General features: G+C 46.6%; 2 protein-coding genes across 5 annotated transcripts in view; both read left to right on the top strand.

Moving 5' to 3' along the window:
* The first annotated feature begins 42 nt into the window (after nt 1–42).
* Nucleotides 43–3,207, top strand: LOC133140678 (pseudouridylate synthase 1 homolog). Of its 3 annotated transcripts, none has more exons than XM_061260796.1 (6): nt 43–132; nt 686–939; nt 1,097–1,234; nt 1,406–1,508; nt 1,620–2,317; nt 2,527–3,207. In XM_061260796.1, exons 2-6 carry the CDS (start codon nt 730–732, stop codon nt 2,557–2,559), a joined length of 1,182 nt encoding a protein of 393 aa, XP_061116780.1. In that variant the 5' UTR covers nt 43–132; nt 686–729; the 3' UTR covers nt 2,560–3,207. The 3 variants fall into 3 exon arrangements, with proteins under 3 accessions (XP_061116780.1, XP_061116781.1, XP_061116779.1); XM_061260797.1 differs by having other exon boundaries at nt 114–202; XM_061260795.1 differs by lacking the exon at nt 43–132 and adding an exon at nt 292–537.
* Nucleotides 3,208–3,860: 653 nt separating this feature from the next.
* The window catches only part of ep400 (E1A binding protein p400), a 37,092-nt gene continuing 25,933 nt past the window's right edge, over nt 3,861–15,019 (top strand). For both annotated transcript variants that reach the window (XM_061259795.1, XM_061259797.1), the window contains exons 1-15: nt 3,861–4,017; nt 5,064–6,409; nt 6,678–6,791; nt 6,997–7,081; nt 9,735–10,114; nt 10,571–10,855; nt 11,701–11,886; nt 12,304–12,444; nt 12,547–12,625; nt 13,131–13,189; nt 13,316–13,370; nt 13,462–13,551; nt 13,715–13,822; nt 14,405–14,598; nt 14,824–15,001. In XM_061259795.1, the coding sequence (XP_061115779.1) occupies nt 5,096–6,409; nt 6,678–6,791; nt 6,997–7,081; nt 9,735–10,114; nt 10,571–10,855; nt 11,701–11,886; nt 12,304–12,444; nt 12,547–12,625; nt 13,131–13,189; nt 13,316–13,370; nt 13,462–13,551; nt 13,715–13,822; nt 14,405–14,598; nt 14,824–15,001 (3,268 nt within the window). In that variant the 5' untranslated portion in view covers nt 3,861–4,017; nt 5,064–5,095. The remainder of the gene's footprint in view (nt 4,018–5,063; nt 6,410–6,677; nt 6,792–6,996; nt 7,082–9,734; nt 10,115–10,570; nt 10,856–11,700; nt 11,887–12,303; nt 12,445–12,546; nt 12,626–13,130; nt 13,190–13,315; nt 13,371–13,461; nt 13,552–13,714; nt 13,823–14,404; nt 14,599–14,823; nt 15,002–15,019) is intronic.

A 15,019-nucleotide genomic window follows, 5' to 3' on the forward strand; every position in this document is an offset into this window, starting at 1 on the left:
GCGTTGTCTCGTCCCTGCTGTTTATTATCATCGCGATACTTCTTTAAAAAAAAAAAAAAAAAAAAGGTTAGAGTTCATGAAGAAAACTTTTCACGTGGGTTAGCTAAGTGAAATGGTGCCACTGATCGCTCGGTAAATATCTATCCATATTTTGAGTGTAGCTCATTGAAGATATCAATTCCATATGCGGTTTATTTGCAGTGTAAGGGTTTTCCCATCTGCTGTGTATGGAAGCTAGGTGAATTTCTAATCCAGGTAGCTAGTAGCTAGCTACAACAAGTAGTAACGCATGCAGGAAGATAGGAAGGGAAGGAAGCGTATATAGCTTGCCGTTTAACGTTTTACATACATGAACCTTGTCAAAGTGCTCGAGAGCTAAATTATTAATAAATATAAACCAACTGGCGTGACTTAAGGCATTGTGTCTTTGGCCACGGTGAAGGCTGGGAATAACCATCTAGCTGTTGATCTGGCTAGCTCGTACAGGACATTTACTCGTTTTAACCAAATGTTTTATTATGGTGGCAATGAGTTGAGGTAGTTATATATTTACAAGAAATAGCTTTCAACGTTGTACTCGTCTGTTTGATTATTGTTTTTGAATTTTGAGTGACCACAGCACTGTTTGTGGGTAATGGGTATAGGCTATTGTAATTAATACTGTTATGTGGTCTGGCAAATGTAGATGCTAACATTAGCCTGACTGCGCTGCCGTTGACGACTAGCAAGATGAACGAAGGGCAGCATGTGATCAAACCACCGACCGAAACGAACGAGATGCCGAAGCGACAAGCTGAGGGTATCGGGAACTGGGGGGACGCTGACCACGTAGGAAAGAAGCTGAAAGTGAATCCAGATGAGCAAGAAGAGAGGAAATTCCCCAAGAGAAAAGTGGTGCTGCTCATTGCATACTCTGGCAAGGGCTATTATGGCATGCAGGTGGGCACATGTTTTTGTGGAATTTAACCGTATTCATTGTAAATATATAATTAAGTAAATTATTGTTGAGTCGCAATGTGACGCTGTTTGACCTTTTGATTTTTAAATGCATCGTACCTGCCTTAGTGCCTTTGTATGTGGGTATATGTCCTTGTAGAGAAATGTTGGATCTATCCAGTTCAAAACCATTGAAGATGAGTTAGTCATGGCCCTGGTCAAGTCAGGGTGTATTCCAGAGAATCATGGAGCTGAGATGAAGAAAATGTCCTTTCAGAGATGTGCAAGAACTGACAAGGTAGAGTACACAATATTCAGCAGCATTGACAGAAACCTGGTAATCAGAACATGCAGCGTTATGCAACAGTTTAGCCTAATCTGCTAGGAATTTGAATGTCCGCTTCGTAAGGGTTTAACTTTTTTTGTTTGCCTTCAGAATGCAGTTTCTCACAGTGGTCTGTTTTTCCAGGGTGTTTCTGCAGCAGGTCAAGTTGTGTCACTTAAACTTTGGCTAATAGATGACATCTTGGACAAAATCAACAGCCATCTACCATCACAGATCAGGGTGTTGGGTAAGTTCAAAGTGGACACAGTATGATTAAATGTTGAATGTTTTATGAGGTTGTGTGTCTGGAGAACATTACAGAGGATTCCCTTGCAAATGCAAATTAATCTCTTTCCAGGACTGAAACGAGTAACCGGTGGCTTCAATTCCAAGAACAAGTGTGATGCCAGGACGTATTCTTACATGCTTCCGACTATTGCCTTCGCCCCCAAAGAGCTGGACCATGAGGATGGAAGCTACCGCTTGGATAAGGAAACCCTGCAGAGGGTAAACCGACTGTTCTCCTGTTTCAAGGGTACACACAACTTCCACAACTTTACCTCCCAGAAGGGCCCACGGGACCCCAGCGCCCGGCGGTACATCATGGACATGGCCTGTGAGGAGCCCTTTCAGCGGCAGGGTATGGAGTTTGCGGTCATCAAGGTGAAGGGACAGAGCTTCATGATGCATCAGATCCGTAAGATGATTGGTTTGGTGATCGCTGTGGTGAAGGGCTATGCCAAGGAATCCATTCAGGAGAGGAGCTGGGGTGAAGAGAAAGTGGACATTCCCAAGGCTCCTGGGCTGGGCCTGGTGCTGGAGAAGGTGCACTTTGAGAAGTACAACAAGCGCTTTGGGGATGATGGAGTTCACGAGCCCCTGGACTGGGCCAAGGAGGAGGAGCTCATCGCAGCATTCAAGGAGGAGCACATCTACCCTACCATAGTTGATACAGAGCGAGAGGAGAAGTCCATGCTGAGCTGGATGAAAACTTTGGACATCCATGACTTTGAGGCCACTGTGACAGTGCCCCAGGGTAACCGAGACTTGACACAGGTGAGTGAGGTTGTAGTTTTCTTCCAGATGTAAACCCAAGGATTTCAGGTCTCAACCTGCGTACATTTTTTCTTAACCTGCCTTTTATGGAAGTGTTTTACTATGCTAGTTTAAATACATTCAACTGATTGCACTTGTCAAGCTGTACTGATTTGTGGATATACATAACTGTGTGTGCAATATTTATTTATTCTTTGTCTTTCTTCAAGGATGATGATGAAGATGGAAATGGATCCGATTAAATGCTCAATGAAACTGGACAGACACCATTTGCTCCTGAAGAAGGCATTGCTTAATGTTTGCTGAGGAATTATTAGTTTTCCATTCCTGCTCATAATAAAAGTTTTTTTTAGCATAACTCGGGTGCTTTTCATGTAAAGAGTGATTGTTTTATCATTTGGACAAGGAGTGATTTGTTTTTCTGTTATTTATGGTTGTATTAAAAACAGGGTTCTTGTCTATGGAGGGTACGATCTCAAGGAGTACCTCAAGGTTCAAGGAGTAAATAAATTTATACAATTACCAAATGTGACTTCATGCTGCTGACAACACTCGACCAAATTCCTCCTTCTACATTGTGGATGTAAATATAGCAAAAAAGCAAGACACGGTGTAGAGTCCAAATTTGCATATTTTATTATTTCTGTTAAATTTCTCTGAGCTTTTTACATATGTTGTATTTGCATGAAATGTAATACTTTGTTTTCATTTGTATTTATTTCTGTATGGGGCTTTGGTAGTGGGGGGTCAAGTGATTTTCAAGATGATTTTGAATAGTTCTTTAGGCAAAATAGCCTGGACTTGCATAGTGGAAAATACATTACAAGGTGATGTGAAATTTTACAAGCAGTGAAAGGAAGAACAATGAAATAAACATGTAATTATTTTCATTTAATGTCTCTGTCTTCTCAGGGTGACGGTATGGCCAATGTATAATGGACCTTTGATTTAAAATGTTTTTCTACCTGTTTGGTGTGTAGTGTTGTAGTGTTTTTAATAATAGGTCTAACTATATGATGTTCTTAATTATGTAGTCGTGTTTATTGCATTTTCAGTGACCCTTACGTGTAAAGCCAATGTTTTATACTTACTTGCCTAGGTTTCGCATTTTGCTACAGAAAGTCTGAATGCGTTATTTAGAAATCTCACGTTTGATTCTCTTTTTTTTTATTTTGTCTTTATATCTAACGGTGTTATACAAGTAATATAATTATGCACATACCTTTAGAAATAATTTAAGTCATTCATATTTAGAATTCCGGGTTTAGTAACTTTAATACCGTTGTCGTAACCATTCGTTTATTTAAAAACAAAAAACAAATGGACTACATTTATAAACGGTTTCTCCAAAATGTGGAGAGGAACTAAATCCAAATTGGCCCCATGCGCCGCCTGCAGTGCTTACGATTCACTAGAATGAATTGACTAATTACTGAATATGGTTGGCCATTAATCAAGTCACTCTGTTCAGTGGGCGTTTCGCTCTGCACACAAGAAACTACTTCCGGTTCTTGTAAGGATCGAAAGAAAAAAAAAATGGTGGTCGCCGCCATGTTTCCAAATGGAATATCTCCCAAGCATTAAGCATAATTATCAGGGTTTGCACTGCTATAACAGTGCTGAAACATACTCTAATTTGTCACCAGGGGTTTGAGGAAAGCCATTTGGTTGATGCTGCGGCTGTGGTACCTGCATATTCTGTAAGTGAGTGTGAACGTACGGTGTGGTGTTTTGGTATTGTCGGGCAGAATGGAACAGTGGAGCGGCGTGTCTTGTTTGCGTTCGAATCTTAGCTAGTGTTTTTGAATACGTTGTACTAATAACTAACGAAGGAAATTATGACAGTTTACTATTCTGACCACCTAAAATCCACCTGGACCACTTGCATCTGATTTAGCATCCGTGTTGGGTCTTAGCATCAGTTTATTAGCTAATCAGCTAGCTAGTAGCATACGTTATGAGCCAAGGCCTTGCCGCACTTGCTCCATTTGCGAAGACGAGAACGGGAATCATAAGCGCTGTTCTCTTGGTGTGCACGGTAGTGATATTAAATGAGTTTGCTAACTATTTGTTATATTGGCTAACGTTACCCGTAATTGCGCAAATAAGCTGGATATCCACGAGTTAAATGCATTGAAATTGCCGAAGGCAATGTTAAATCGGTGCATTGTAACAATGAGTTTGTTAGCTAGCTGGCTAGCGCTCTGGCTGTACTTTGTGTTAGCAGAATAGCGACGTTAGCATGTTAGTAAGGGGGAGTATATGGCGATTAATTACTCTAACAAAGCTAAATAGAAAGCTGTTAACGACGTATTGTTTTAATATCAGATTGTTTATGTTTGTATCGTTTGTCGTATATCTGACGCTAAATTATATTCATGTGTATATATAACGTTATCTTTGTTCTGCCTGTCAGTTTAACGTTATTTTTGACATTAGGCTGTTTACATTGGCTAACTGTTGGCGACTAGGCTGCGATTTGTTTGAATTCTGTCAAGGTAACACACCAGCTAACCAACTTGTTAATTTTAGTTTGCATTATGTAACTATAGCAGTATTTAAGCCATTTAACAACATGGTCATGTAACGTAAGTGTATATCCAGTAACTCCCGTATTTTCTTGCACATTATCTTGCATCACTGACAGAAGTAGTGACTTTAGTTGTGGGCAGCATTAGATAACAACCCGACAGTAGCCACATATTTTCTGCAATTGTAATCTGACAGGACGTTTTCTCCTGTACAGGTAATTGTTTGATTCAACAACTGGGGTTCACAATGCACCATGGAAGTGGACCCCAGAATGTGCAGAGGCAACTTCAGAGATCAAAGTCCTTCACAGGCTCTGAGGCTGAGGAGCAGGCCCCAGCAGTGGCTCAGCAGCAGTCCGGGCCAGTCAACCTGCCCCAGTCCCCAGCACCATCCTTTGCCCCCGCTGCCAGCCCCTCTGCTCCACAGTCCCCCAACTACCAGATAATCATGAGCCGCAGCCCTGTTACTGGCCAGAACATGAACATTACCCTTCAGAATGTGGGCCAGATGGTGACGGGCAACCAGCAGATAACCCTCACCCCTCTGCCCCTGCAGAACCCGGCCTCCCCGGGCTTCCAGCACCCGGCCCCTCAGTGGCGGTTTGAGCACGGCTCCTCCTCCTACATCCAGGTCACTTCCCCCCTGCCGCAGCCCATGCAGCCCCAGAGCCCCACGCAGCACAGCCCCGTGGCCCTTCAGGGGGTGCCACGGCCTGGGGCCTCCGGGGCGGGGCTGGGTGTGTGCGGGCAGAGCCCCACGCGCTTCGTGGAGACCGGCATGCTGGTGAGGCAGATAAACCTGGGCAGCCCCACCACCGGCAGCCATTTTGTTTACCAGGATGGCACGGGTCTGGCCCAGCTGGCCCCCACCACGGCCAGCCAGGTGCAGCTGGCGTCCCCCGGCGCCCCAGGCTCCGTGCGCGAGCGCAGGCTGTCCCAGCCTCACTCCCAGACCGGCAGCACCATCCACCACCTGGGGCCCCAGAGCCCGGCGGCCAGCGGAGCGGCCTTGCCCACCTTGGGGAGCCCGGGCCACATTACCACCTCCAACCTGCCCCCTCAGATCAGCAGCATCATCCAGGGGCAGCTGGCACGCCCCATGATTTTTGAGAAGACTTCCCAAGGCATGATGTCAAGTGTCGGGGCAGCCACGACAGCCACCTTTGGGATACCCAGCGCCATGCCGCCCTCCAGTCCGTCCCGTACCAATCCCCCCCAGGGGCTCTCCAACCCCCCTCTTACCCCCACCGGCACAGCTGTCGGCAGCATCAAGAAACAGCAGCCCAAGAAGCTGGAGGAAATCGCGCCCTCCAATCCGGAGGTGGCTCGGCTGCGGCTACAGAGCCTGGAACACCACAATAAGAAAATGGAGGGCCTTAAGGACGTCTTCAAGGAGTACCTCATAGAGCTATTCTTCCTGCAGCACCTTCAGGGCAACATGATGGACTACCTGGCCTTCAAGAAGAAGCCCTGTGTGCCGCTCTTTACATATTTAAGACAGAACGACCTGGACCTCGAGGAGGAAGAGGAAGAGGAGCAATCTGAGGTCATCAATGATGAGGTAATATACAGAGTATTGTTTATAAAAGTATTGTGTTGGAGCTGCTTCACCATGCCTGGTGAGCTTACGGAACCAATTTTTCAATTGTTCTGGATAAGATAAATGAGTAAATAAAATGCCAGGACCGTTTGCACTTTATCTGATATCGCATCAGTGTTGTGATTTGTAGACATGAATGGGACGTGGCTATTTTACCCTTTAAAGCTTGAGTGAATGTGTAAATTGAAAATTAAAGTCGCCCCTTGAGTAACTCATTACTAAAACCTAGGTCAAGGTGGTGACTGGGAAAGATGGTCAAGCAGGAACGCCGGTTGCCATATCAACGCAGCTCCCTCCCAATGTGTCTGCGGCCTTCTCCGCTCAACAGCAGCAACAATTCCAGGTGAGGGCAAATAAATGGTATGCCCTGTGTGACCTATATCTACTTCTCTCCAACACATAGGTTTGTGTCCTGCAAAGGGGGATTCTATAGGTTATCAATTAAAATATTTGGGACTATTTTGAAAACATTTATTGGACATCTCCCACCCCCCCCACATTTTTGAATGCACTTAATTTTTCCTCTAAGATTAAGCTTTGTTCCTCAGGCACACCAGGGAACATCAGGTGGAAACCTCACAAATCCAGTCGACATTGAAGTAATGAAAAGGCAGCAGGCTTTGGCACAAGCAGGTAGGGCGATGGTGGTGGAATCTGGCAGCTTTTTTATTTATTTTATTTTTTATTTCAATTTTTCTCCTTCCCCGTTTCTGTTTTTTGTTTTTGTCTCTTCGGTTCATTTTCTCCTTTTCCGTCCTTTATACTGCTTCTGCTTTTAGATATTCGGCATCTTCTACTAGCGCTTCTGTGTGGAAGTCCAGTCACGATCCGTGGAAGGGGAGCTCGGAATGGTTTGCAGAAGAAAGGTCATTGCTCTGTTGCCGAGTGTTTTGCGTTATGAGGGTATTGTGTGTTTTAAATCCCAGATCAGGCTAAGAGGCCCCGGATTGACGTTGGTCGCCACGGGATGATTTTCCAGCATCCTGGCGTAGCTCCTTTAGGATCACCTGGGGTTCCTCTCCAACAGCTTATGCCGACAGCGCAAGGTAGGATTGCTACTACGAGGCAGTTCTGTGTTCTGTTCGATGCCGCTGGAAGTATTTCAACCATAAATCGAATCAGACATTACAGAATGCCAGGGTTTTTTTTTTCTCGAATATTTTTCGTTCTTAATTTTTGTTTTTTACAACCCATGGCGTTTTTGCGGCAGACGCCCCTCCGGGAGGTTGGACGTCATGAAGTTGCCGGCATTGGAAGGCAGCCGTGAGGCCAGGCTTAGGGTCTGAAAGCTTTGACCGCTCTTGTGTTCAGAAAGGGAACACAGGGAAAGAAGAGGCTCAAGTCAGAAGATAAGGAAAAGGAGTAGCTATCCGAAAGAGATGAAGCCAAGTTTCTAGGATTATTTTTCCCTCCCATTTTCTGTTTTATCGATCATCCGCTCCATCCGTCACTTCTTATTTTGGCGTTTTCTCACCTTCTTTGTTTGGACGGACTCTCCCGTGCCGTGGGCGTCTCGGAGAGCGGACCAGAGAAAACTGCCTCGGAAGAGCCTGCGTTCCGACTGGGTGCAGTCGCTCGCTCGCCCGCTCGCTCATGGGCCGGTTTCTCCTTCTTTGTTCCCGCCCGCATTTTCACCTCCACCGTCCCGTCTCTCATCCGACATCTTTCCCTCCTCGTCCGCCTCCTCCCTCCCTTCCAAACCCATGGCATCGTGTCGATCCAGGATCCCCGACGCATTCCCGACCCTCATTCTGCCGTCCGGCAGGCCGTTGTGGCGTGGTGTCTGTGCTCATCGTTCATCTTGAGTTGGGTTTTCCCACCCTGGTTGGTCTCCATCGCATTCCCCTCCGTTCTGGCTTGGTTTCTTTCCCTCGGTGGTGTGAGGGCTGGGCTCGGCCTGAGTTGCAGTCACAGTTGCGGTCCAAGGCGCGCTCTTGGATGGTTTTGCGTAGGCGGTCAGGTCAGCGACGTTAACCGCGAGTAGTCAGGGAGACGCTTCTAGTCTGTGCAGCTCTGCTCAGGCCTGCTGTCTGCAAAATCCCATGTCTGCTCTGCTGTTTCATCTGCTTCGCAAATCTCTGTTTTGTCCCCCCACAAATCCTTAAAAAAAGAATTTAAATGCAATTTTCCAGCAAGAATGACACCGCTCCATGCATGCTGATCATGTGGTGTTTTTGTGACTGTGCCAACTTTCCTTTCCTTCCTTTCCCCTTTTCTGTTTATTTTCTTTTGTTTATTTTTTTCTTTTCTTTTATTCCAATATGTGTTTTTGTTTTAAGTTCTGCTGATGTGTTCTCATGCATGATTTTGTTCGATACCTAACTGCATACCCTTAACATTTTATAATGGATGTTTTCTTTTTGGTTATTATTCATTAACTAAATGATTGTGATATTATTTAATACAGACATACAGATTACAGTAGGTATTATCATTTGTCATTTCTTATGTACTTTAGTCATTAGTCATTTCTTGTGAGAAAATTTTCACGAAGTACTACTTCTGCCCCTGTAGTAGACTATTATTCAAACATTCTTCACTGCATATTTTACTGGTGGAGAAAGGCTGATTTGCACTAAAAAGAACTCAAAGCACGGCACTGGATATTTGCATTTTACTTTGAAAAGATGGTGGAACACCCCGTTTTACTCCAGGGGTTTGCCACAGATGCAATCAATTGAAAGTGTAAATGATTGATGCATACATTGCAATAGCAACATACTGCTCATACCATGAATCGTAATAAATTGCATATTCATCAGTCCATAGGAATTTATAGCCCTCATTATTATTGTTATTTTCTCCTCAATGCTCTTCTGGATAATTGTTTCCTTATGAAATGATTGGAAGACATTTTGTATTATCTGGCATGAGGTGGGGGCAGATGCTGATGTAGACTGATACAGGCCCTGGCATGAATGCTTGAGGCTCTGAAAAAAAGCACTGTCTCACCTTCTCTCTTTCATATGTTGTTCTCCTGCAGCGATCTGTTGAATCTGTGATTAAGGAGCAAGGACACAGCCGCAGTAGCGTGGGAATATTGCGGAGGAGTCGGTCCTTCTTACTCATTGATTTATTTTTTTTCCTCCATCAAAGCAGGCCTCATTTACAGTGTCTCTCGAGGCCGTGGTCGTAGGGAAGGGGTCTGGGTCAGACGCTGGAGGAGCCAGGCAATGGCACACTCGGACGCATCTCGCCACATTCTTCATTCTCTTTCTCTCTCGTTCCTCTTCCCTCCCTCTGTCCGCTCTCCTTCTGTACGGTCCGATATACTCGCCCCCCGCAGGAGGGATGCCCCCCACCCCACAGGCGGTCCAGATGGGGGGGCAGAAGCAGAACCAGCAGCAGTACGACCCGTCCAAAGGGCCGCCGGTGCAGAACGCGGCCAGCCTCCACACCCCCCCTCCCCAGCTGCCCGGGCGCCTGCCCCCCGGAGGCCTGACCATGGCCATGCCCCTGGCCCTGTCCCAGCAGCAGCTGGTGGAGGCGCAGGCCCAGCCCGCCGCCCAGCTCCAGGGCCAGGTGAAGGCCGGGGCGCCCCTGCTGGCCGCCGGGAACCCCCACACACAGCTGCAGGCTCAGCTGCAGCAGCACATGCAGTCGGGCCTCCACATACAGATCCAGCAGCAGCAGCAGGTGCAGCCCCCCCTGCAGCCGGGCCCAGCGGTGAGCCCCCCCCCCCCCCCCCCAGTCAGTCTCAGTACCTGTGTGCTGGAGGCTGTGCACTAGGGTTGTGAGCCACTGAGCTCACAATGACTCAATTCAGATTCTTCATGATTCAGTGCATCATGAAGTCGCCACGGTTTGACTCAATTCTATCTATTTCATGACAAAATTATTTTGAAAAATGCACTGAATAAACAAATGTGACTGGAGAAATTAACATCCTTATTAGTGGAATATTGACAATTAAAACGAGAACTAAACACAAAGTTTTCAGCACATTTATTTTTAAGAAGTGTATGTAGTTTCTTCATTTATAATCAATTCTAACATTCCAAGTCGGTGCACTTGAATTGCCACCTTAAAATTGATGCATCACAATGCATTTCTACACCCCTACTGCATGCTGCCCAAATTTAGCCTAAACTTTAGCCTAATTTTCTTTTTTCCAAAATCCAGACGGTGGCCCTCGTGCGTCCCGGAACAGACCTCTCCCAGTCCTGCCAGAGGCTGGTGGCTAACTCTCTCCCGCCCTCCTCCATGTCCCCCGCCCCTGTTACCACGCCTGCCTCCTCACACCCCATCTCCCACCCCGTGGGCCTGGGCCGTCCTGCCTCCAGCACCACCCCCGCTGCCCAGTCCAAGCTGACTGGGGCCAACACCAACCCCCTGCTCAAGATGTCCAGCTCCGCTCAGCCTGCCCCGGAGAGCTCCCAGGACAAGCAGGCTGAGCAGGCCAAGCTGGTGAGAAGGGCAGTGGGGTCCTTAGCCTGGGTCAAATACATTTTTTTAATGAAAATACTTTTCAAGCTGTTTTCTGAGTGTGTCTGGTGTATTTGAACTTATGAAATACTCCTCCTAGTGCAATCCCCTCCTTCTGGTCATCTTGATTGGCTTAGTTGCACCAGCCAATATCACTCGAGCACGGAAAAGTATTTGAATCAAAAACTGTTACGTAGGGGTGCCCCAAGAGGACCTCATAAGTCCACACTGGGTCCATCTGCCCTGCATTAGAATATGCTGCTTCTGTGTGGCATAGCTCTCTCACAGGTGAGCTCTAAACAAATCAAGCAAATCCAAAAACATGCTGTAGAACCACCCTGGGAAGGTCCTATACAATGCTCAGCAAACGCTTTCACTCCCCCCACCTCAGTCAGTGACGCCTCGCCCTTCTGTGCGGAATGGACTTCCCCCTCACATCCCCATACAGCAAACTCTCACAGACAACCACTAACTTTCACAAACTCACAATCCCTTCTGCTCTACTGAAAGGTACAAAATATCTCCAATCCCATTCCTCTGCACATTCATTAATATACTATTACTCTCCCTAACCCTATGCCAATTTCATATTATTGGACACATTTTTGTGTTTCTTGTATGTGTGGGCGTTGTGTGGGTGTTATTTGATACCTGGTAATGATTAATGTGTCACTACACATGCCTTTCAGCTGTATGTCAGTTATGTACATGACTGCCATGTGGTGATCAGTAAAATTCAGGTTCAAGCAAAAATGTGACCCAGGACGGGCGTTGGCATGTACACGGGCACCACTGGTTCTGTCCTTATCTGTGATGGTCATCCTCAGGAGAACCAGGTGCACCAGCGCATCGCCGAGCTCCGGAAGGAGGGCCAGTGGACGGCCAGCCGGCTGCCCAAGCTTCTGGAGGCTTCCAGGCCCAAGTCCCAGTGGGACTACCTGCTGGAGGAGATGCAGTGGATGGCGGCTGACTTTGCCCAGGAGCGGAGGTGGAAGATGGCTGCCGCCAAGAAGGTGAGGTTTCCAAATTACAGCGTGTCAACCAACTCTCATAAAGTCGCCTTGTGTCTTTCATCCAGCATGACAGGCCAGAACAAAGGAATACAAATAGTTGGGTAGAGAGGCATAGTGACAGTTTGAGAGTGAATAACTGGGTGGGACCCTGCTGTTAACCTGCAGTTTTACAGTTTAAATATCCAGCTTGTCAAAAAGATGGCAATGAAAAACACTTTGAGGTGTTTAACACACATTCAGTTTCTGTGAATGCAAGCATGGGCAACAGTCTGTTTCTGTTCTGTCATTGAATTAAGTGAAAACATGCCATAAATATGGTTGCTGAAAATTTCCAGAGGCTGAAACTCACTCGTATCCATAGTGGGCCAGTTGTGTGGAGAGTATAGGAAGTGGCTATCTTCTCGTTTGTCTCCCCAGCTGGTGCGCACCTGTGCGCGTTACCATGACGAGCAGAGGCAGGTGGAGGAAAGGGCCAAGAAGGAGGAGGAGGTGAGACTGCGGCACATCGCCAGCACCATCGCCCGGGAGGTGGAGTTCTTCTGGTCCAACATCGAGCAGGTACACCACCTTACCCCCGCAGGCTGCACAACCGTGCTTCAGCAGCTCTTCTTAGTTTGTTTAATAGTCACTTTGAATGAGATGTTCCCTCATTCCCTCCAGGTTGTTGAGATTAAACTCCGGTTTGAAATATATGAGAAAAGGCGGAAAACTCTCAGCCTGCAAAGAGGAACAAATAAAGGTATTTTCATTTTTATTACTTAGATGACTTTGGGTTCTTCTTAATGGAATCAATGAAAGTAAGTTTACAGGCAGTAAAATGTAATTCACCAGTACCTTATCACCGTAAATGAACGAGACATTCAAACCGATTAACACAGTCACTTAGGGAGAGGTGGTCATTGCATTATTTTCAAAAGCCAGGAAGTTGAGTTTCTTGCTGAACTTTTTTTTTGCAATCAAATGTCTTGTTTTACAAATAAAACTGGAAGATATTTACCTAATGTATAATTATAATTATTATACGCCACCCCCCATTCAGTCTTCTATAAGCTTCTATTGTCTATGACTATAATGCCCATTGGTCCTAAATGTGTATGTGAGGTGGAGTTAATTAATGGAAAGTGAATTAACTTTAGCAATCTGGTATTATGAGTAGTCTTCAGAAAAGCAGTGATGGGTAAGGCAAAGCCTTTAAGAGCTGTCTTGGCTGGGCTGTAATGAGTTATTGATTAAATGCGTTGCAGGACAAAGCGTGAAATCGGCTCAGATCCCTGGGGAGAAACCTGAAGATGAACCCCGTGCTGTAAGGACCTTTCTCACCTGCCTGAGGCAGAGGATATCTGCAGGCAGAAATCCTCTTATTCCTGTTCGATACGTATTTAAATATTCCCAGCAAACATGAAATAACTTCAGGAACTTTATTTGACAGGAATCGTCTACCGGCAGAAAGCGAAAAGCGAGTTCTTCAATAGCAGATGAAGAAGGTACGTTCCCTTTGCAGTGCCTGGGGAGGGTGCGGGGGGGGGTTACATAGACACTGGCGAGTTGTTAATGGTGGTCTTCCCTGGGTTGCAGTGGAGGACGAGGAGAGCACCATAGAGGAGCAGGAGGCCATGGAGGCAGTGGGAGACCAGCAGACAGAGCTGGCAGATCTCACTAAAGAAGGTACACCATTTATTTACCGTTTAAACTTGAAAGCAAATTGGTGCTCACGCTGTGAGTGGCGCATTTGAATCCATCCCCGGCATGTGCCTGGCGTCTGCATAATTAAAGGAGGTTTAGAGGAGGTTTTCCTTACCCCTTCCTTACACCCTGCCTCGTCTCACAGCGGAGATGCCCCTGGACGCCCTGATGAAGCAGTACGCCGGGGCATACGCAGAGCACTTCGACTGGCCCCAGCCCACCTCCCAGAGCGACGATGAAGACAAAGACGAAGGTGAGCCGCTTCCGCTTAACCGCTGGAGGATCACTCGGCTCTGTAGACCAAATTGCGTGAAAATAATAACCGCCTACACGGGACATATAGGTCAGCTTTTGTCTTTTTTTTCTTTTATCATCACTGATGCAGCAGTAAAAACATCAGGCTGTGCGAAACGCTTCCAGGGAAAAACATCACTGTTATCTACTGGGTGTCGATAAGACGGGTGTTCATCCGCAGAAGGTCGTGATCATGTCATTTGTTCAATCACATGGAAGCTGCAAGCTGGCTGAATTATTAGCCTTCAACATTCGTAATGTTTTTTTCCCCAGAAGCATTTCACATTGCCTCTGACTGTTGTTTACTATCGCATCAGGAATGATAAAGAAAAAGATGAAAGAAGATCTGTACAAATGTCTAAATGTTATCATGTAAACATAAAAAAAAAATATATATATATATATATATATTGTGCAGCCCTACTGTAGACCTGTGAGAGCGATACTATTAACAGCAGCAGGGAGTGTGATATGAATGAAGACTATGCAGTTACCTGTCGATAATTTAGATAACAATAATTTTGGGCTTCCTCGGTCACAGAGATGGAGGAGTCCATCCTGGACAGCCCCCACGAGGCCGTGCTGATCGACTCCCTGCTCAGCGTGGAGCAGTACCGCGGGGCGGAGAAGGTCACCTCCGTCGGGGCCGACGGCAAGCCCAAGAGGGACATCGCAGAGGTGGCCGCGGCAACCGAGCTGATCCTGCCCAAAGGCAGCGCCAGGACCATCAACGCGGTGAGTCTCGCTCCGGTTCCAGAACATTTGTGAGATTCCATTTGCCTAATTCACGTTTTCTTGATTTCCCTGTCTTCATCTCTTTTTCTTGCTACTTTTCCTAGCCGTCCCACTAGGTGGAGCTCAGCATAGAAAAAATTGCAAGAAAATGAGACAAAATAAACACTTGGAATGAGCCCCCAACTTATATTTGAGTCACTGACCTCACCCACATCTGTCCCTCAGGCCCGCAACCCCGCCCCGTTCTTGCTGCACGGCTCGCTGCGGGAGTACCAGCAGATCGGCGTGGACTGGCTGGTCAACCTCCACAAGAAGCACCTGAACGGCATCCTAGCTGACGAGACCGGTCTCGGCAAGACTGTGCAGACCGTGGCCTTCCTGGCCCACCTGGCCTGTCAGGAAGGTGAGTGGGCCTTACGAT

This window comes from Conger conger, chromosome 11 (assembly GCF_963514075.1).
Source record: "Conger conger chromosome 11, fConCon1.1, whole genome shotgun sequence".
Lineage (NCBI taxonomy): Eukaryota > Metazoa > Chordata > Actinopteri > Anguilliformes > Congridae > Conger > Conger conger.